The 21,445-nt window shown below is 45.2% G+C and overlaps 1 protein-coding gene across 1 annotated transcript in view; it reads left to right on the forward strand.

Annotated features, from left to right (window-relative positions):
* LOC147678452 (vomeronasal type-2 receptor 1-like) overlaps positions 1 to 21,445 on the forward strand; it is a 66,041-nt gene that overhangs the window by 41,578 nt on the left and 3,018 nt on the right. The window contains exon 5 of the mRNA XM_086945635.1: positions 996 to 1,223. Coding sequence (XP_086801761.1) covers positions 996 to 1,223 — 228 coding nt within the window. The remainder of the gene's footprint in view (positions 1 to 995; positions 1,224 to 21,445) is intronic.

Consider the following 21,445-nt stretch of genomic DNA (forward strand, 5'->3'; position numbering starts at 1 on the left):
CCAAGCTCAGAGTCTAGAGGGGCAAAAAATCTGATGGATAGATGGGTGGAAATATGCAGAAACAGATGTCTGAATGGAAAGAAATCTTTGTCAACAGCAAAATATATTGGTGGACACTAAACTAAGTGATGGGTGTGTAAACAATGAGATATATATTTATAGGCTCTGCTGTATGATAACATATGGGAGCTTCACAGAATGAGATATTTTCTTCTAACCTGCTCTGGGCAATGTGATAGGTAAGTGGAAAAATGAGACAGGGTAGTTTGACTGTGTGACAGCTGGATATTCATTGGATTATGGTGCAGATTAAGATAAACGTTTGGCGAGTGAGATAGAAAGGGTGAAAGATGGATGGGATGATTGATAGGAAGGTGGGCGGTTGATTCTATTGGTGAACAGGGTTATTGATTATTGAACAGTACAATGGAGAGACAAATGGTGGGTTCGGAATTTTTGTAGAGAATATGAAGAGACATAGATGGACAAACTGATGAGACAGACATGGGGTAATAAAAAAATGAGAGTGTATAAGAACAGATGATGTTGATTAATTAGCTAAGCATAGGACGGAGGGATGTATAAAAACATGCATGGATAATGAAAGGAATGCATTGGAGGCAACAAGAAAAAAACAATACTTAGTGTGCATTTACTATAACACACAACAGCACTATCATTAAATACAAGATTACAGAAGAATTTTGTAAATTTGTAATTGATGATTAAAAAGGATGGCCCAAGAAAATAGGTCCAATGATGTTACAAGGAAAGTATGCAAAAATGAAAGAAAGAGTTCAAAGGATTGAGTAAAAAAAGCATTCAGAAAGAAAATGAGCAGATAACTATTAATATGAAGTGAAGTAAGGCAGTCTGAAAGTGGAGCTTCGGGGAATAAAGCTAAGTAGAATAAATGGAATACTGTATTGAAGCACAACTTGACCTCATTAGTATCCCTAATACTTCTCCTTTCTCCTGCATCCCTCATCCTCCAGCTCCTACACTACTTGAAAAGAGTGCACCTCAAGAGCCAAGTGGATGGAGCGATGTACTTTGACCAACATGGTGACCCCCCCACAGTGTACGACATTGTGAACTGGCATCTTCAGCCTGATGGGAATCCGCATGTTGTGACGGTGGGGAGCTTCAACAGGCGTGCACCCAAGGGCCAGCGACTCAACTTCTATGGAACAGCACTCCACTGGAATACACAAGAAACACAGGTGTGATGACCAACAATGCAAACAGTGGGCAATGGGTACTTTTTTCTAATCTACATCATGATTATAGATAATGGGAGGAATAAATGTTGCAAACACAGTGGTTCATAAGGAATGAGATGTCAAGCCACAGGAAATATTGTAGGCATAAGGTATGCATGTGTCAGCCACTTGCATGCATAAAACTGCAATGAACTAGATCACAGATAGCTTCTCTACTCCTAGCTAGACAGGAGTGGCTGTATTTACATAACACCAAATGTAAGCAATTACTCTAAATTCTTCCTGGATTAATCAGGGTGTGTCTGTTAAGCAAGAGGATGCCAAAGATGGGAGCAGCATGGTGCATTTGAGTCAATGAAGATACGATGATCATAGAAGAGAGTGGCAAGTGACTAAATGGAAACACACATACACACAACAGCAGAGAGTTCAGGGGAAGAGCATTATGAGTCAGTGGCATTTATGTTTTCAATTTCCCATCACAAATGTAAAGGAGATTGGACACAATGCATTATGCACAATGTGCATCAGAGGAGTATAGGAATAAATCCAGGAGTGTTTGATTAAACTAGTGCCACATTTATGGTTTTGCTCGGGCTGAACATGATGAAAACCTCTCGTATGTGTGATCTGGCCCAGAATGTATTTACCTTTCGAACACCCCTGTATGTGTTCCCTGTATATTAAAGGCATCAAGACTACTCATGTAGGGGCAGATTTACAAGCCCCTTGCGCCTCATTTACGCCGCCGTTGAATCACTTTTGTGACGCAGCGGCGGCGCAAATCCTGCTCCATGGTGCGGGGGCATTTACAACGTGACGCATCTGGGAGATGCGTCACATTGTAAAGCCCCGCGCCACATGTAGGCCTTTCTGTGCAGGGGTGGGGGGAGGCGCTCCGGCGCAGGAACGCCTCCTAAAAGTGGCTGAGTTAAATCTTCAAGATTTCACTCAGTCACTTTTAGGCCCATGCTGCGTCAAAACCCTGTGCCTGCCTGAAGCAGGCGTAAGGATTGACGCAGCATTAACTAGATACGGCCCCCAGAGCATTGCTGGAGCTGTGTCAAGCTTGCGACACAACTCTAGCAATGCTTCACTTTTACGGCACAGATGCGTCACGCATCTGTGCTGTTTTTCCACCATGGTGCACCGCATTGTAAATGCGGTGCATCCATGATGCCGGAGCTGTGGCGCACAATAACTGGTGCAACCCTGCTGATTTGCAGGGATTGCCAGTTATTGTAAATATGCTCCTGAGTGGCTAGCTGGGGGCTAGGTCTGCTTAGAACGCAAGAAGTGATTAGTCATGAGCTGAAAATAATAGTAAAAGTGAAATCCAAAGTGCCGGTGGGTCGTCTCCTGGTTTAGGTACGAGCTTTGCACAGTGCACAATGCATCGATTTACCCTTTCAGTGGAAGGTGTTTAAAAGGAATTATGTAGAGATAAAGGCGGTAATTTACGGTTTGCAAAAAGGGAGTAATGCTAACTACTGCCTGGCCTCCTATACTGCCCTCACCCCACAAGAAAGAGGGGTACCACCAGGTTTATGACAGCAGAACTTCAGCTCCGAGCAAGCCCTGGACTGCTGGAGCACTCACCACCGCGCCCTTGATTTATTTACAGCTGAATGTTTCGGCTGTTTCCTCTTTGCTCACTCTGAATGAATAACAACGTTTAAAGCTCATTGTTGCAGCCGCCCCACGTCACCATTTAGCCCTTTGTCCTCAGACGTTTACCTTTATTTTTCACAGTTGGGTCACTTTTATAGATTAATCTAATAGTCCCGCCAAAAATGCAAATGTGGTTTTCGTAAGGGGTGTGACAGCTTGGACCATCACCCCATAATCTCAATGGGGTATTTACTTAAAACTCACATCCATCATCATGACTAGTGGCAGATTGTATATAATCCTGGGGTGCAGTAGCAAAACCTATTTTTTTAAGGAGTTTTGTTCAGGTATTGCGGACACATTAATGATCACAAATATTGAAATGCTTAAGAATTAGAAAATGGAGGGGGCGTAGCCCACAAGATGGTCGACTGGCAGTGTTGAGCCGGAGCCCCTTGCCCGTTGTCAATATCCTGTGCATCCTCCCATCCCGAGTCACCTGTGACCCCCGTGCAGCTTGGTGATAATTTGCAGCTTGCACCAAGAGGGTGGCGGGCCCTTCAAATTCCAAATCCTGCGTGGGGAAGCAGGATTATACAGCGCTGTCCATGAGCAAAGCCGGTGAGGTTTGGGAGGCCTTGCTCTTCAGCGCAGTGGCTCCACCCCTGGGCCTGCGTGCTGCCGGTGCCACTGGCCTCCACTGATGGCTGCACAACTGCAAGTGGTGCAGTAACCCCGGGGCCGACCTCTCTCTGCTGGTGGTGGATCGCATCGCCCTTGCCTTCGAATGCTGGATGCGCCACACCAGAGGACACAAACGTTGCAGTCCAGGAGGCCTATCATGAGTCATTGGAGGTCTGGTTCCTCCTTGGGCAGCAGGCTCTTCTTTGGGCCTGAGAGCAGGCTGCTCCACGTAACTCTTATGGGCTGCTGTACGCCTGTGTTACAGCAAACAAATGATGGATGGAATGCTGACAATGCAAACATTCTCCCCCAATCAAAAGATCTGGTTTAAATCTATCTGTTCTTTTGCCCACTACGTCACCCCTGTTTGGACCCAGCCATAGGCAAATCAGTCTTGACCCTGTGCCTCATGGGAACAGTCCGGAGCGAACTGCCAGGCCAGGTCCTCCCTGGACCAGAAACAAGCATCCAGTATGCCCAGGACGTGACACAGCTACGGAGGATTATCGCTGTGGAGAAGAGATTCCCGCACTGAGAGGGGACGGCATATTCCTGAATATCAGCAGGATAGTCCAAGGGTTGGAGATCTTCCTGCACGGCTATACCCTCATTATCTACACAAACAAGAAATGGATGATGGTTAGCTTTAGAAGTACGACGGGGAACTGGTGGATTTGGAAATTATGCACTCAACTGCCCTAGTCTTGATGAGGCCCATGAGTTTTGGGGCGGAAACGCGTTGACAGACAATTTAAGACACCCAACTAAATTAAAACAATAGGCAATAAAATAGGAGTACTGCAAAAAAAGAGATTGGAGTAATAAACCTCGGAGTGGCTCCAAATAGGGTGATCTATTATTTAAGGGAATGCTCAATGTAGAATAATTTGAAGAGCATCCTTATTGATGAAAAGGGCGAAGAGAGCAAGAAGAAAATATATACGTTGTGTGCTGTATGTAAATATGTGTATATATATGTCTACATGATGTATTTGTTTATACTAATATCAAAAATAGAGGGAAGAGGATAAGAAGTCCATTCGTTTCCCCTATACAAGTTACTAATAATCAAAGGAGAATGGACACTAGTTTCTACAAAACCATTAGTTTTTTATCGAAAACCCTCATAGACTTCCTGGTATTATCGTTGCGGTATATCTTTTTTCCGCCCCATCAGGAGTCTTGGCATAGTCATTGGGTCAACGATTAACGTGCAGGATGCCTTACTCTGGAGTGTCCTGGGGGGTCTGACAGTGGATGGAGTCTGTTCCCCCACCTTGTTGTCTGTTTTTTCCGTTCAGCTGCGGACATCACAGCAGAACCCATGTGAGGAGGGGACATCTGGACTGGGTTGGGAGCCCACCTGGAGGTGAGAAACTATGGAAACGGGGCCTCCTGGAACCTCTTCAATCTGTTCTGCAGGGGCGGCTGTCATGGGTGACGCTGCTGGTGTGACCCATCTCAGATTGGACATGAGTAGAGACAGGGCGCCACATGGTAACCAGCAGACTAAAATAGAACAGTTCACTGCCAGAGGGTCTGCGGGAAGTCTTTGGGAGAGGCTGGAGGGAGCTTGAAGGCATGCCTGGGCCCCAACGAAGTACAGATTTTGGTGGCTATTGAAGCTTGCAGCATAAACGTCAAGGCTCAGATCCACTCTGCCTCCCTTGATGTAAACCTACTCTAGGCGGACCTCCGTAAAGCGGCAGAAAGAGCTACAGCAACAGAACACCAAGTTGTCCAAATTTGGGAGGAACTGTTGTCCCTAAGGGCCATGGTGGCGGCCCACACGACGCAGAAGTTGGAAATGTGTGCTTAGGATGCGGAAGGTCAGGCAAAAAAATGCAATTTATGCTTCCTGAGATTCCCCAAGAAGATTAAGGGCAATACATCTGAGCTATTCCTGGCGAGGTTGCTCAGAGAAAGGACCCCTGAGGTCGCCCTGTCACAGGTCTTTGTGGTGGAAAGGGTGCATCAGTCCCTGGCACCGCTCCCTCCCATGGGGGGCCTACTTCAAACTATAATTGCAAAACTCCTTAGTTATAGTGACGGGAATGCCATCCTGCAGACAGTTTAACGGCAGGGAGACCCGGTGTTTGACAATCATACAATTCGCATCTTCCAAAATAACACTCAACATGTCCAGCAGCAGGGACATACTTTTGGGGGGGTCAAACCGAAACTGAAGGCCATGGGTCTTGCCTACATGCTGTTCTACCCTACAAAGTTGAAGTTGCTGCACAGATGTCGTTCACATTTTGTCACCACCCTGGAAGATTTGTAGGACTGGTTGGAGGTGCATGGAGAGGGTCGTCCCCCTGCGTAAAGTGAGGACGCCTGAGGGCTTGTCGCAGGGAAGATGCCTCAACGGGAGACCTAAACATCCAAAGGCCATACACAGGTGCAGATCGACAGCCCACACCCGGGTGGTGGTGCGAGAAGATGATACTCTGGACATGGAGAGCCGAAGGCAGGAGAGATGAAGCCAGAGTGGAGTATACGGTAGACCTTGGGAATGAACAGTAACCCCCTTAGCTCATGAGAGGTGGCTTGTATGAGCCTTCTGTATTTGGACCTGCCTGGCCCAAAGATTAGTCTTAAACATGACTCTTGGCCTTGTGTAGCTGGCATGGGCAGTGGCGGTGAGATATGGCGGACTTGACGAAACTGGCTGAACTGCGTTCCAGGTAACTGAACCGTAGAGAGATGCCGGACACTCTGGCAGTGCTGAGGGCAGTCCAAGGTGGGGAGAGAGATGGTGAGCTGGGTCCGACTTCAGTGGCCACCCTGTCTCACTTTTCTTCACTTGCCTGTTACATTAGCAATGCTCTTTTCTGCTCTTTTCCTCTTTTGGGGAACGGTGATGTTCTGTTTCGTCTCTAAGTTTGATCCGCAGAAGTTGGAGCACAAGTGGGTTGTTGAAGGTGTTTTGTGGGTTGAAGACAGACCTCTCTTGACCCACACACAAATAGTTGTCTAGTTGACATGCGTTTTTGGTCTCATTAGGGACAGTGGAGTGGTGGGGTTTTCATGGGATGCTTAGTTGTTTTTGATTTGTTTGTTGAGGAATGAGAAATGTATGGATACACCATGTTGCCAGGCAGGGCGGAAGGTAGTCTGGGTGGAACCACATTTGCACCTTATGGCACCTGTTGGACTTCCTGACAACACACAATACTCCATAGCGCCCTCAAACATGAATGGACTGGGTAATAAGGGTTTCTGATGGCCATCAGCAAGTTGATATAGTCCTACTCCAAGAGATACATTTAATGGGAACACAGTGTCACTCTCGAGGTGTGGGCTAGAAACTTAACATGTGGGAACTCAAAAAAGCAGAGGTTGCCTGGGAACTGCAGATCAACTCTATTTTACAGAAAACAAGGGGACTGAAGACTCAACACTAGTGCTTTGGGAGGCCTATATGACAGTCATGAGGGATAGAGCATAGAATGTCTTGCGGAAAAGAATCAAAAAGCAAATTGCGGCGATAGAGGGGATCGAGCATCAGCGCAAAGACCTTGAGGACTCTCCTGGAGCCTGGACAGACCTGCAGATCCTCTGTGCTTTGGAGGTGCTCCAGAGGGAATATCAGGACCTGGCACAGGGGAAGCTTAGGAAACAGCAATTAGCCATTCAATACTGCCTTTATGATTCAGGTGACAAGGTGGGAACATTTCTTGCCTGGATCAGTAAATGGGAGAAGAAGGAAATATAGGTGCAGTGTATTACTGGCGAGACAGGGGTTCCCCACTTGACAGATATGGTAATTGCAGAGGCCTTTGCACAGTTCTATGCTTCGCTTTATAGGAATTGACTGATGGGAGACAATCAGCGAATAGCAGACTATTTGGATACGATTGACATGTCAGTGAAACCAGTTGATAATTGGCTGGTGGTGGAGGATGATCTTACGTTCCAGGAGATTCAAGTGGCAATTGAGGGACTCACACCAGGGAAGGTGCCGGGACCGAAGTACCTGCTTGCTGAATTCCTACTGCCCTATCTCTTTATTAAACATCAAAATGAAGGTGTTGGCCATGATTCTGGCCACAAGACTTTTAAAGTTGATAGTCCCACTCATCCACAAAGATCAATCGGGGTTCATGCCTGGCAGACCCACCAGACTTAGCCTTCACCGTTTACACAACTGGATGGCAGAGGTTCGCCATAGGAAGGAACCCCATTTAATATTAGTGTTGGATACCTAAAAAGTGTTCAACACAATCCACTGGCCTTTTTTTTCATCAGACTCTGCATGAATTCGGCTTTGACCCTAAATATAGATGGTGTGGCTCCCTGCTCTACCAGGCCTCCACTGCAAAGGTGAGGATGAACAGCATCCTATTGTCTGCCTTCTCGAATGGGTGGGTCAACTGACAGGGATGCCCACTGTCCCCTTTGCTATTTGCCCTCACCATAGAGCCCTGGGCTGCTATGATCTGTGCCTGTCCTGACATTCATGGGTTCAAAATTCTGGATCTGACGGAGATGTAAAAAAAGTCTAATTGTACGCAGACAACATACTTCTCTATGTCACCAAGTGGACCATCATGATTCTGGATATTCTGCTGGGCTTATCCTGGCTATCATATCAACTGGAACAAATTGGTACTTCGTCACTCCTATGGCTTGGACCCGAGTGATCTTCACCGGACACTCCATGTGACAAACAAAGGCTTCCAGTGCTTGGGCATAGATGTCACTGCCCACAGCAAGATGTATCTGACTCAATGTCTGGGTAGGGTGATACAGGACATCCAGCGGGTGGTGCATGCTGCCCCTTACCTTGCTGGGGAGGGCAGCAGTTTTTAAAATGATTATTCTCCCTAAGCTAAGGTACTATACGCCTTGCAGAATACTTACTACCCAATACCGGAGGCTTCTTTTGTCAAGTTGGAGGGTGACTTGAGGACCTGTGTTGTAGAGGTCACCCAAGAATAGCACTCACAACCCTCCAGCATAACCCTTACAATGGTGGGATCACTCTCCCTGAAATATGGGCCCCATATTGGGCGACCCATATGGTAGCTATAAATGATCAGGTGTTTACACTGCTGGATCAGTCCAAATACAGACTAGAGCTAGCATAGTTTGCCAGTCTGCCTGTCTGCACTGTCTCTTTGGAGGGAAGGGAATTCAACTGCTTCTTCAGGTGCCATTGAATGCTTGGCAGAAATCTACTAGACACATAGGCTGGGGAGGAAAGATAACGCAGGTGACACCGGTCTGGGAAGGTGCATGGCTGAGTGAGATGGGAAAACTCAGAGGCTGCACAGCATGTGACCTGCTAGTATTCTCCCGGATAGGAGATCTTCTTGGAGAGGGCATTTTGATGCCCTTTTCATCCCAACAGAGGGAGTATTCCATTCACTAGAACCAGTATCTAAAGTAGGTTCAGCAGGGGCATGCCTGGATGGAGAGATTGGAGACTTGGGCATACTTGACTATGCCTGGCTAGAAGGCAGGTTGTTAGTTGAAGACCTAGAACAGAAGACTATCTCTCTCACTGACTAAGGTGAGTGCAAGGTGGGAGGTGGACGTGGGCGAGCTGGAGCACATCAACTCAGAGGAGGCCCTGATGCACCCATGTAAAGTTTACATTAAGTCATGACTATGCCTGATCCAATATAAGCCTCCCAAGGCTGTCTGCATAGTGGATGCTAGATATTGATTCATACACACTATATGGGGCTGCTCAGCTATTCAGACATATTCGCAACAAATGGTCCGGGTCCTCAGCTAAGTGCTGGAAACAGACATCCCTCTTAATTCTAAATACATATTATTGGGTGTAGCGGGTGATGTAAATGTTCCTAGGCTGCAACTCTTCTTCTGAAATCTAAGGCTGGTGATGGCTAAACGAGATGTGATGTGCCACTAGGGTGCACGGGGTCATTACCATCACCGAATGTAAGATGGGGGTGAACCTATACATAGCTGCTGAAAATGCCACGTATAAGAGAAGGGGGTGCCCTTGCAAGTTCTTCCAGGTCTGGGGAGGTTCACTCAGCACTGCAAACTGTACCCCTCAGGGGATGCACAAGGTCCCTACCTCGGTTTTGACTCTTAATGTACACTGTGATGTCATCTCAATCAATGTTCCCTCTAATTTTTTTCCTCTGTGTGCGGCAGTGTAGGGTCTCTGTGCGCTGCAACCATGGCTATGTTCGCCAGGAACCAGACCACGCGCGTGTGCAGCTCCAAATGTCACTATAAACGTTTACTTAAAAAAGTGAAATGATGGTGCATTTTCACACATGCAAATTGGATAAACACGCCATGACATGAATTTGTTACACAGGTAAGTACACTTCAGGTTTAGAAACGCACAAGACTCCAACGGTGGTACAATCATAATTTATTTACAAATTATTCTTAACTGGAGCACTGTTCATTGGGTGGGTAAATGTTGAGAGCCTATACAATATCACATATGCACAATAAGTTACACAATTACATAACATATTTACAATTTGATCTGAAAGCTACTGAGTAATGTTGGGCTATCCCACCAGAGATAGTTTGTGGAGCTCTGACATCCAGGCAAACATGGACTGTAGGAGAGGGCCGTTCAGACACGTACTAGGAAAAAAATCCTACACCCTCTCCTCTTACATGGTACTCAGCAGGATTGTCGCATACATGCTTTCACTTTGAAGTTAGAGAAAGAAAAGTAAACACCAAGCCCCTTCTGAAGCGAGAGCTTGACATTTGACCTTGTCTTTGAATGCACCGCAAATGTGACAAGATAAGACCAGGATGTAAAGGCCTGTTTACAGAAAGTGAGTTTGTGGAACAACATAGTAATCAAAGTTTGGGCAACCGGAGAGACGAACTCAAGCTGGACAGCCTAAACCAAATTAATCCAGCAAATAGAAAGCATGACAATGTGAGTTACAAACCCCTTAGCCAACATTAAGCAATGGGCAGAATGCATTCCTATCGCATCTTTCTGAATGTCTCCAAAATGTCTTTAGCAAACCAGACAGCGTATGACTTTCAGCTAAAAAAAATAAAAGCTGGAAGGAAAACGACACATTGCTGCAGGTAGGCAGGGACGAAGTTCAGTGATAGACCAGGGGATGACAGGAACGGGCAACATTGCTACAAGTGGGTAGGGAAGTAGTGCAGTCACAGATCAGGAGGTGGCAGGAATGGAAAACCTTGGTGCAAGGGGGCAGGGAAGAAAAAAAGTTGCTGGGGTAGAGAAAAGCAGAAGCAGTGAGAGTGGCTGGGAAGGGCCCGTGGTTAGCACTGAGCACTCAGTTAGGCTACCTTAAAGCAATGCATGTTGCCACTGGGTGCTGGCTTCCTGGGGGCGCCGTATTTGCAAGTTTATTATGTTCTTTAAAGCACCTGCTGCTATGTTCCTTTCCTCAAGCAATTACCAGGCCGCACAAAAATGTCAAGTTAACTCCTGTGATTAATGTTCTTCAAGGAGAGAGATTAGAGTTTTGTATAGTTCATGTTTTGACTTTTGTGAAGGTAGTGCAGAGGGTTAATATGCCTGCTGCAAAGATCAAGTACCTTGTAGATTACAGAGTGCATATAATGTAAATATATCAGCAGGTTACTGCTTTCCTTTTGCACTAGAGCCTCTTGCAGTTCAGGTCCGGCACCATATGGTGAAGTGGGGGTTTGGGGTGGGGTGAGGGGGTAATCCACTTGGTGTCTTTATATGCGGACTATACTCTTTTTTGTTTATCATCTCCTCTGCGATCTCTATCCATCCTGTTGTTTTATTTAACTGCTTTTGGGGAACTATCAGCCATCCACCTTAATCATGGTAAGTCCCTTGTGTTCCCATTAGTGTCTCTGCCTACTTGCGGAGAGGGGAAATTGCTGGTGGTACCCCTTCGATGGGACCTGGACTCCTTCCACTGTCTGGGATGGTTATTGCTCAAATCCCACTAAGGCACAAACATTGCCACATAGAGAGGTTAATTGAGGGACTGCACTCGTTCCTACGATTCTGGACTTCCCTTCCGCAGCCTCTTAGGGGCCACGTGGCTGTCATGAAGATGGTGTTTCTGCCCCAGTCCCTCTATTTTATCTAACGTTCCTTTGACATGTTGTCCTGCGACGTCTATCTTAGGCTGACCTCTCTTCTGATGTCTCTGATCTGGGCATGGGGGCGGAGTAGAGTGGTTAGGGTCCACATGATGCTGCAACTGGAGGAGGGAGGTCTCTGGCGTAGAGCAAGACTACTTGACTCCCCAAATACAACACAAGCGCATTGGCTGGTCAAGGAGGGTAACTGGGAGAAGTCACTGTTGAGAGATTTCGGGGGGTGGTCGACCCTACCTCAGCTCTTGATGGCAGGGTACAGGGATGTCAATTCATACTGTATTCCATTCGCCATGACACTCCCTCTTAATGCCATGTACTTGTCCCTTGCAAACAGTTGCATGTGTATTACCACCTCCTCTGTTGTTTTAATTTACTTTGCGCGTGGGTTTGTGCCCTGAACTGTTATTTAATGATGTACAAAACTTAAATAAAGATAATTTACAAAGAAAAAGAATGAGACAATGGTTTTGGCCACATTCTGTAAACGTATTGCTAGCATAATAGCCAGTTGCGGTTGGCATGGCTTGCAGGTGGGCTGGCGGTACGGCGCAGGGCATGGGGTTGCGGGGGGAGCATAATAAAACATATTTTTTCTAAAAACTTACCTTGAGGCCAATTCCCACGTCTTCTCTGCTCCTCTTCTGTCTCCGACTCGAACAGGGACAGGAAGCAGGCAGCCGGGATCCCTCCCCTAAGCCAATTACCATGCTGCAATGCAGCGTTGTGATAGGTCTTAGTGCCATGACAAGGCACTCAGCCAGGGGCTGGAAGTGTGGGCATGTTCTCCATGCAGGCTGTATTGCAGCCTACATGGATAAGGGGCAAGTGCACATGACTGGCTTGGGCGACCCGGGAGGGCTGACCAGACAGTCCGTGCGTACTTAGGAGTGGGCAAACCACTCTAGCCCTGCTCTGTTAGCAGAGCAGCACCACCGCAAAGGAAACATAAATGGTAATAACTAAAAATTATTATCATTTTATGTTTTTGCTTCTTGCACTGAGAGAAAGCAGTAGGACGATGCTCCTCTGCCATAGCGTAGGAGCCGCCACTGTAAATAGCTGATTGCAGACATTGCTGTGCTGGTATAGTGTGTGTAAGACAGAGGGTGGCAGACCACAGGAGTGACAAAAAGAGGCCATTTTATACTTCTGACCCTGATCTGTCAATGATGAACAAAGATTCTCACCAGAATGTCTTCCTAGCGTTTGCTCCCACCCAAAAACAAAAAGCGGGGCCCAGCTGCACAGTTGGGGGCCCATTAGGATGGCGGACGGATTGCCCCCGCAAGGCTGCGGGGGCAATCCGCCCGCCATCCGCACCTATATTCCTCCCGCCATATTAGTATGGCAGGGGGGGCACGGCAGACGGAAAGACCGTCCGCCGCTTTTTCGCCCCGGTCGCCTTGCGGCCGGGCCGGAAAAGGATTAATATGGTGGCAGTGCTTATTAGACACTGTCAGCCATATTACAATGGGCTCAGTCAGATGCCTTTCCGTGGCAGCAATGAAGGCATGCGGTCTTCACTCTGGGGGCCCCCTGCGGGCCCCCAGAGTGAAGGAGAGGTGGGGGGTGCACATGGGGGGGTACCTGTGGTACCCCCTAGCATTTGCATACATGAAGCGGCAGGCACCGCGCAGTGCATGCGGCTTCGTGTATGCAAATGCATACATGCATTTTTTGCATTGTGGCGGTCGGTGCAGAGAGCACCGCCAGCCACAATGTTAAAAATGAGTGATGCGCCTGCCACTGTGGCGGGCGCATCCTAATCCCCACCACGGGACCCCCGCCCTTATGGCAGGCGGTCCTAATCCCCATGAGGATGGTGGGCGGGCAAAGTCTGCCCGCCATCCTAATGACCTCCTTAGTGTTTAAAATTTTAACAATGCACTGATTGGTAAAAGAAGCAGGCTGGTACCCAACTGTGAAAGGCTGAATATGTGGGGCACCTGGCATTTCAAGACTTTAGAACAACCTTCCTTTGGGTTTTGTGGTTGTCTTTCTCTTTGTTCCAATGAACAGGGACCTCTGGGTCTTTGGGCACCACCCACTGCTTCCAAATCTGAAACAGGCTCATTTTTCCACAGAGAGTGACGCTTGGTCGCAGGGCACGGTGGCACAGAAGCTGCTAGAAGAAGAGCTCAGCCACCCCCTTAAGTGTGTCAGCAGGAATATTTGGAAAGTGCTCCAGTAGTATGTTGTTACCCTACCTTTTTGTATCTGCTGTAACACTTGTGGATGACTGTTAAATTGTCAACTAACTTAATACTGAATAGAGGGCAACTTTTATAGATATTGTTTATGTTGTTTTAAAAATGGAGACAAACATAAAAAAACAAATACACAGTCAGGCCAGGGAACACATACAGGTAATAAGGATGCATGCAAAAAGAAATATGACCTAATACTGGAGGTAGAATTAACACTAGACCTTGCTATTTTAATTCAACAAAGGTAGGTCTGCATATCATGCAAAGGGTTGACGGGGCTACACAAGTTCATGCAAATTTGAAGGTTGGGAAGCATTGAGGAAAATTACCGTGTTTGAGAATGTTAAACCGTGAATATTAGCTAAGGGTTGCTGTTAATAACATTTAGAGTCTGAGAGAGGGTGGGACTTGTGAAAATAGTGCACCATGTAACAATAATTTTACCATACTGGATAACTGATGACAGCAGCAATATTACAATAATAACTCTCCCGCTAAAGTAGTTAATAAAGAAAATGGAAAAAGACCTGATGCACAAAAAAGGCCAAGTGAACATTGGAACACACTGCGAGTTTAGGTAGGATATGTCCACATGAATCATATAATTCAGCTATTGGAAGTAGCAATCAAAGGCCTCAAAGTCTAGTAAGAGGGAGGCTAGATGCCATATAGCCTTCTCTGATAACCTGAAAGACTAGACATAAGACCAGATACTACTGAGTACGATGGCCCAGGTGGAGATTCATTCAAGAACAAGAGCAATAAAGAATTAATTGGTGGAGATAAGGTCAGACATATTGAAGAAGTAATTGTGAACATTAAACACAATCTTCCCCTCACAATCACACATGAACAGGTCAATAGCAGGAAAATGTAGTAATCATAATATAAGTATTTGGAAAAAATGAAGAGAACTGGCATATTGCAACCTATGATAATACCATGAGTGAAAAGGGTTACAATTAAAAACCTATGATTGCCTAATTAGTAAATCCATCTATTACCTTAGGTAAACAAGGGCTGCAAGGTTTTTAGGCATGACATATGATGCACAAACAGAGCTCATGTGATCAAAAGCATATCTTCGGTAAGAGCTCAACTGATGATTTGGATATGTGAAAGCAACTGCCCTCTTTGTATACCCGGGCTCGACTGGTCTTGGTCATTTAGTTGGCTTAAAAGGGAGATGCTGCACTGATCAATGTAGTGCAGGGAACTGCTTGCTTTAGTTCTGAGCTTGAAGTGCCTTATCTTCCTATAAAGCAAAGGCACTAGGGGCTGTAAGATATTAAACAGACCTATAGGAATTGTATTTTGTTGAGGAAATTTAGCAAAAGGCAATTGACATTTTATACTTAACATTTGACTATTGTAATCATCACCTACGTAATGTAAAGGTACATATGAGTGACTAAATGGAATTAGGAAAAAGCAACACATATGGCCTTATTCCTCACCAGTATGCCCCAAATGGTCACCAGTGGATGACAGCAAATATCCTTGTATGCAATCAGGTTGTTGGTTGCCTGGGGTTTGAGACCTGGTCAAGCAACAGACAGAATCCCTGGCAGAGTGAACCACAAAAAGTCACTAAATCAACCTGCGCTTGAACTTGGGTAGCTTGCACAAAATCCAGTCAGGTTTAGCTTAGAGGCAATGTGTAAATTATTTATGCAGCACACAAACAGTAATAACATGAGAGCACAACACAAGAAACATCCCATGCCAATTTAGAAAAGTAGAGTACATTTTAATAAATTATTTAACAACAAAACATCAAAAATCGAATCAGTAGATCCCGAGTTATGAATTTTTATAGTTTAAGGTTCAAAATAGTGCCTAAAAAGAGACCCAAGCACCAACTGCGGACATCTGGTTGCACTAGACTAGGTCAAAGTTGAAAGGTTAGGTCAACCGCAATGGAGCATGGTTTGGATTTAAGATGTGGATTGTGTCCGCTTAACGCTAACCTTCGGACTTGGAAACCTTTTGAGAGAAAAATGTCTGAGAATGTAGAAGTTTAGGAGGAAACATAATCGTCAGATTGTCGTAGAGCAAAGCCACAGTGAAGATTTTTACCTTCAGACTTAGCCACAGAAATGGAAGACAAAAATCTCCAGCGGGGCGAAACAGAAAGCTGTAGCCGAAGACCATTCTACAAGGTCAGATACCCATTTCCAAAGGACTGCTGAAACAGATTATTTGCTACTGTGGAGAAGAATGTAGCAGGAGAAGCCACAAAGTCAATCTGACTGACAATGCACCTCTGGAAAATAGGCGAGCAGGTTGGTCTTTGTCCCCTCCTGGTTGTCAGAGCACTTTTTGGCCACAATTCGTTTAAGTCCCCAGTTTTGCATAGTGTCTGGGCACCTTTATCAGCATAGCTGAAGGTCTAGGACTGGTGGGACACCTCTTGGGGTTCAAGACTCACTCGGTCTGGGACCAAGTGAGAGTTCAAGATGGTGGGAGTCTGATATGTCATGTGGCTCTGAACAGGAGGCCAGCAAACTAGCCCTGGAGTGGCTTCTGGTAGTCCTGGCTGCAGGTGTAAATGTGGGGCTCATCAGCAGGACTGGCCTCTGAGGGTTCTATAAAGATCTATAGGCCAGTCCTGTCATGCCGACGCCTTTTTACATTACATTGTCCCATCCACACGACAATAACGGTTCTGAAACAGTTGACCTTTTACCTAGTGGCTTGCTCCTGGCTCTTCGACACCAGGCTCTTAGTATTCTATCCTAATCCCTGTACCTGATGTACATAGACATGTCCTTAGGTACGGCATAATTACTCTGTATAAGGGTCACTGCTTTCTTTCATCCTTGGCCAAAAGCTAGCTGTGCATGATCGCATTTGTTTGCAAAAACATTTATGATTGTTTTCAAAACATTGATGATTGTTTTCAAAGCATTCGTGATTGTTTCAAAAACATATTGAGTCTAAAAGACACCCTGGAGTCACTACTCCAGACCCTTATTTATGCCTGCAAAGTAGAGCATTCCTTCCAAGCTGACACAGGGTCCTGCATGCTGAATCTTTGACACGCAGCGGTCTGACATCCCTTGAGGGTGTCATCCGTGAAGCAGAGACGGGGTCCTTCATTCTCAACCATCCGGTGAGGGGGCTGGTTCATCCCTAGGCGATTCTTGGCTCGATACATACATACACGCATATACATGCTACACATACAGATCTAGGCTAGGTACATTTAGGCAAATTACGTAGGGCACGCATGTCAGGAATGTGCAAGTGCTTCTGTTTTTATCTGAATGGCTTATGTTCATCTTATTAGCAGTATGGTAGAAATGTAATTACTATTTACTATATTAGTACTAGCAATCTTTTTTTGTATGCTCTGTCTTCTGATTGTTGCAGCAAATATGTTTTAAACAAGACTGACACTGGGCCAATTAATACTTATTGAAACGTCCTATTCGCCATCCTGTGTATTTTCTGAGAATAAGTGAGCACGATTGACTTAGTGAGAAGTACCTTACTGTTTTCCACGATCCCTGAGGAATCAGGGTTGTCATGTTCAGTGGTTGCCAGAAACTACCTACACTACTGTAGAATACAGGGGTTGGTAGTGGCACTGTAGAGCTAGCTGGTCTAACAGCTGACACATCCTGTCCGGGTGTCCTGAAGTGGTTTGGATACCAAGTTCTCATCCAAAACAAGCAGGTCATGGGGATCCCAAAGCTGTCCGTACAGCTACAGCAGCAGTCTGGCAAAGTTCACAGAAGTCACAGTAGGAGCAGTTCTCTGTGAGTCCTTCCGCAGCTCCAGTAGTGAACTGAAGAATGGGTCTCAAGTTTTAGGAATTGGGTCTAGTCCCCTTTCAGTGACCATGGACTGTTATCACATGACCTACCAGCTCAGGGATATAGGTCAGTCCTATCTTTCTTTCATTGCTTGTTATTGCTATTGTGTGGGTTCCTGGTTGCTGGCTCCTGGTTCCTGTGTTTCCTGGGATTCGTTTACTTATTTCTCACGGGCTCGTGAGGACTTTTTGAACCCCCTCTTTGGAGTTCTTGCCTTCCTGCCATCCTTCCCCAATTCCCTGTTTCCTGCTGTAGTCAGTTAGTTAGTTTCCCATTGCCTATTTCCCTTCCGGTTTTTGTTAATTCCCGTCACTCGTTGTACTTAGGGCTTCTGTTTCCCCCTCCCCTTGTAAAGCCCTTGTTATATTCCGTACATCGTCTCGGAGCATAGAGGTGCAGAGGTGGCGCAGTGTTATTCGAAACGACCAGTTTTGTTTCCTTTTGCGCATTGTAATTCTTGCCCCGCTCCATGTCGTTATGTGCGGAAATGACGTTTTAGGTCATTCCGCGAGTTGGTTTAGGATCCGAGCGCTGGGATAGCCGGCTTTCCTACTGTGACTCTTCCTGTCCCTTTCCTCAACGAACGAAAACAGATAGGGGTTTTTTGTTCATGACGGTAATGAGGCATGTTTTTCCCCTAATGCCCTAATGACACGAGGGACACCTAACGCGCATTAGTACATTCCTGAATCCGAGAGGAGTTATCTTGGGTCAGAATTGTCTGCTATCCGAAGTCTCCATGAAACAAAGCCTGCATCTTCAACTGGTAAGAGAAACATGATTGTTTTGACAGGACATGGTCACTGGTTCTGGAGTAATTGGAAAGGTACCTGTACTGTGAAGTGTATTCTTTTTGTTTGTTCAGGTGAAGAAGCGTGGAGGAGGGAGCAGTGATTTCTTCATTCTAACAAGGGTGGAAGGCTTGGTGTCTCCTCATATTCCATCCTCTTTCCTGGTCCATCGGTACACTCATAGTTGATACCTTGTGAGTGGCTTATGGGCAGGGGAAGTGGATTGGAACATACTTCGTTCCTGCAGTGTGTGGGCTGAGTGGACGGAATCCAACATCAAGGTCCTATTTTATACCCTGGTGCCCTTCTTCTGACAGGTGGGAGAAGCTTCTCGAAAGGTTCTTTGAAGTGTATGAAATGTCCTGACTCACCTGCCATGGCTCCAAGCTGGCTGTAGTGACAATACAGTGTTGCTATGCCCTTTTTATGTCAAGGTAAAGCACAGGCTATTCAGGTGTAAGTGGAGCTGTGCTCAGTTCCGGCTCCCATTCTGCTAGCAGATGGCCCATTGAGACACACATATTCCCTTTATTGTGTGACTGTCTGGGAGGAATTCACAAAGTCTAAATGTGGGTCACACCCAGTCATGTGACCCAAGAGAGGCAGCAGGCACATAAGGATAAGGGCAGAAAAATGTCAGCTTTAAAAAAATCTTCATTGGTTCAGTGATACAATTAGAAAACAAGTTACAGTGTTGTCAAAGCAAAAATGTATAATCTAAATCAGCAATGAAAAGAAAAAAACTAATAACAGCGTTCCCACAATAGATTTTTTGTAGAAAACTTTTTCTGTTGTTTAAATTATTATATATACAAACATAGAATTGGTGCTCACAAGGTAACACTCAACTAACATACAAAACAAATCACAGTGTAAACAAAAAATCTACACAATAGCAGAGGACTGAAGATCCAAATATTTGCCTGTATTATAACAAGAACATAATGCAATATATCCCACCTCTTGATTTGCCAAAGAAGAACCTCAACAGCGTTTTGACCTTAGTGATTTGTTAGGACATATAACATTAATTGGGAGCAACCATAAGATTTAATTTGTAGCATGTGCTATTTACAATATCAATTAAAAATAGCATTTTTCAATCCTCTGGTCGGAAATTTCACGACTGTCATAACTCAATTGCCTCATGGAAAGACAGTTACCATATCACGTGTATAGAAATTTGCACTGGTTCACAGGGATCAAATCCCATCAATACCTCCAACTCACAGACAAGATCACAATTTAAGGTCCCGGGAAATAAATTTGCATTAGACTGCCACAGCGTAGTATTCTTCAGTGTAAATTTTGTTAAATTTTACCAAAATGTTGCATAATTTAACAAAGGAAAATTATGTAAATTTCACACACCTCTACATGTTATTCAAAACAGCCATCCACAGCCATCCAAAAACAGCTGTGATAAATTAGCAAATTCAATTTAAATGGATTGTGATCTACTTTTGTGTAACAAAACACACCGACCATTGGTGGGATGCTTCTTTGTCATGCTTTGGGAATTCCATGACTACCACATTCTGCTTATCTCAGTTTCTTTAACCATACGTGTAAGATTGTTTAATGGTTGGTTCATGGCCGATAATTTTAATTTTAGAAGATTAAATCTTGTTTATAAAGTAGACATGATCTGCTGAGCAGTGCTTTTTTGACAATGTGGATTGTAACTTTTCAAAATATAGAATGTTTGGAGGGTGACATATAGTTGAATGGGGAATCAAGTTTTCTTTCTTTTTAATCCCTACTCATTCCCCCTTTTTAAATGTACTTCCCATAATCTCCATATTACCAAGTCAGCTGCTTTTGACTGTAGCCTAGAACCCCATCTTTGTTGGGGTGATTCAGATGTCAGGTTTGAGCAGCAGATACTTTGCCACTGTTTTTTCATAATAAAAAAACAGGATTAATTACAGAGCTTGTGGAGACATAGCTTGTTTTACTTATCATTAAATGAACATTTACAGAGAATCAAATTACAAATACAAGTGTGGAAATTGAGATATTCTAATTTCAAGAAATCATATTTACAGTCTATGTGCAAGTACAGTCAGGCGTGGGGTCCTCTACTCTTTTGTTGTTATATTACTAAGGAAAGGTAGATGCAACCTCAAGGCATGTGCCTGCAATGTGCCATTATATATTCATATGAGCTTCAAACTTAGTCAAATACTTTCTCACTTTATGCAAGTTGACCAGTGATAAATAGATCACCTCCTATATTGTGCCCTTCATAGAACATTTTTGTATGAACTGGTGACTAATACACAATGGGTCAAAAATATGGAATAACAGTTTTCAATCCTGGAAGCTAAGGGGCTGATTCAGAGTTTGACAGTCTATGGACTGCCAAACCTGGGGTGGCGCAGCGGTGGCGGTGTGCGCCATTGGTCTGACTGCCATATTGTGATTTTGGCAGTAAGAACACCATTGGACTACCGCAACCGCCGGGAATCCGTAATCCCTCAGCGGTGGTGCAGTGGTCAGAGGCCATTATGCTGGTGGTGCAGCTGCTGCACTGCTAAGCATATTATGAATTTCCTCGCTGCCATAGTTTTCATTCCAGTCATTTTGCCATGGAAACTGTGGTGGTAAGAAAACTCAGGGTGCCCTACAGAGTCCCCTGGTGCCTCAACGTACGTGGCACAATAGGTGCTGAAAGCCCACTAATAGCATTTAATTTACAAGCCCTTGGTACATGTAGTACCACTTTACAAGGGACTTACAAGAATATTAAATATGTCAATTGTGCACAAGCCAATGTTACCATGTGTAAAGGAGAGAGCACCAGCTCTTTAGCACTTCTTAGCAGAGAAAGGTTGCACAGAAGCCAACAAAAACGGTGTCAGTAAAAAAGGACGAGGAAGACAAAATGTTTGGGATCAACCTGCAGACATGGTCAAAACCAACATAAATATGCCAATCAGGTATAACCCAATTTTACAATGTGTTAGGGAGTGAGCACAGGCAGTGTAGCACTAATTAGCAGCGATAAAGTGCACACAGTCCTAAAGCCAGCA

This window comes from Lissotriton vulgaris, chromosome 12, assembly GCF_964263255.1.
Source record: "Lissotriton vulgaris chromosome 12, aLisVul1.2, whole genome shotgun sequence".
NCBI lineage: Eukaryota > Metazoa > Chordata > Amphibia > Caudata > Salamandridae > Lissotriton > Lissotriton vulgaris.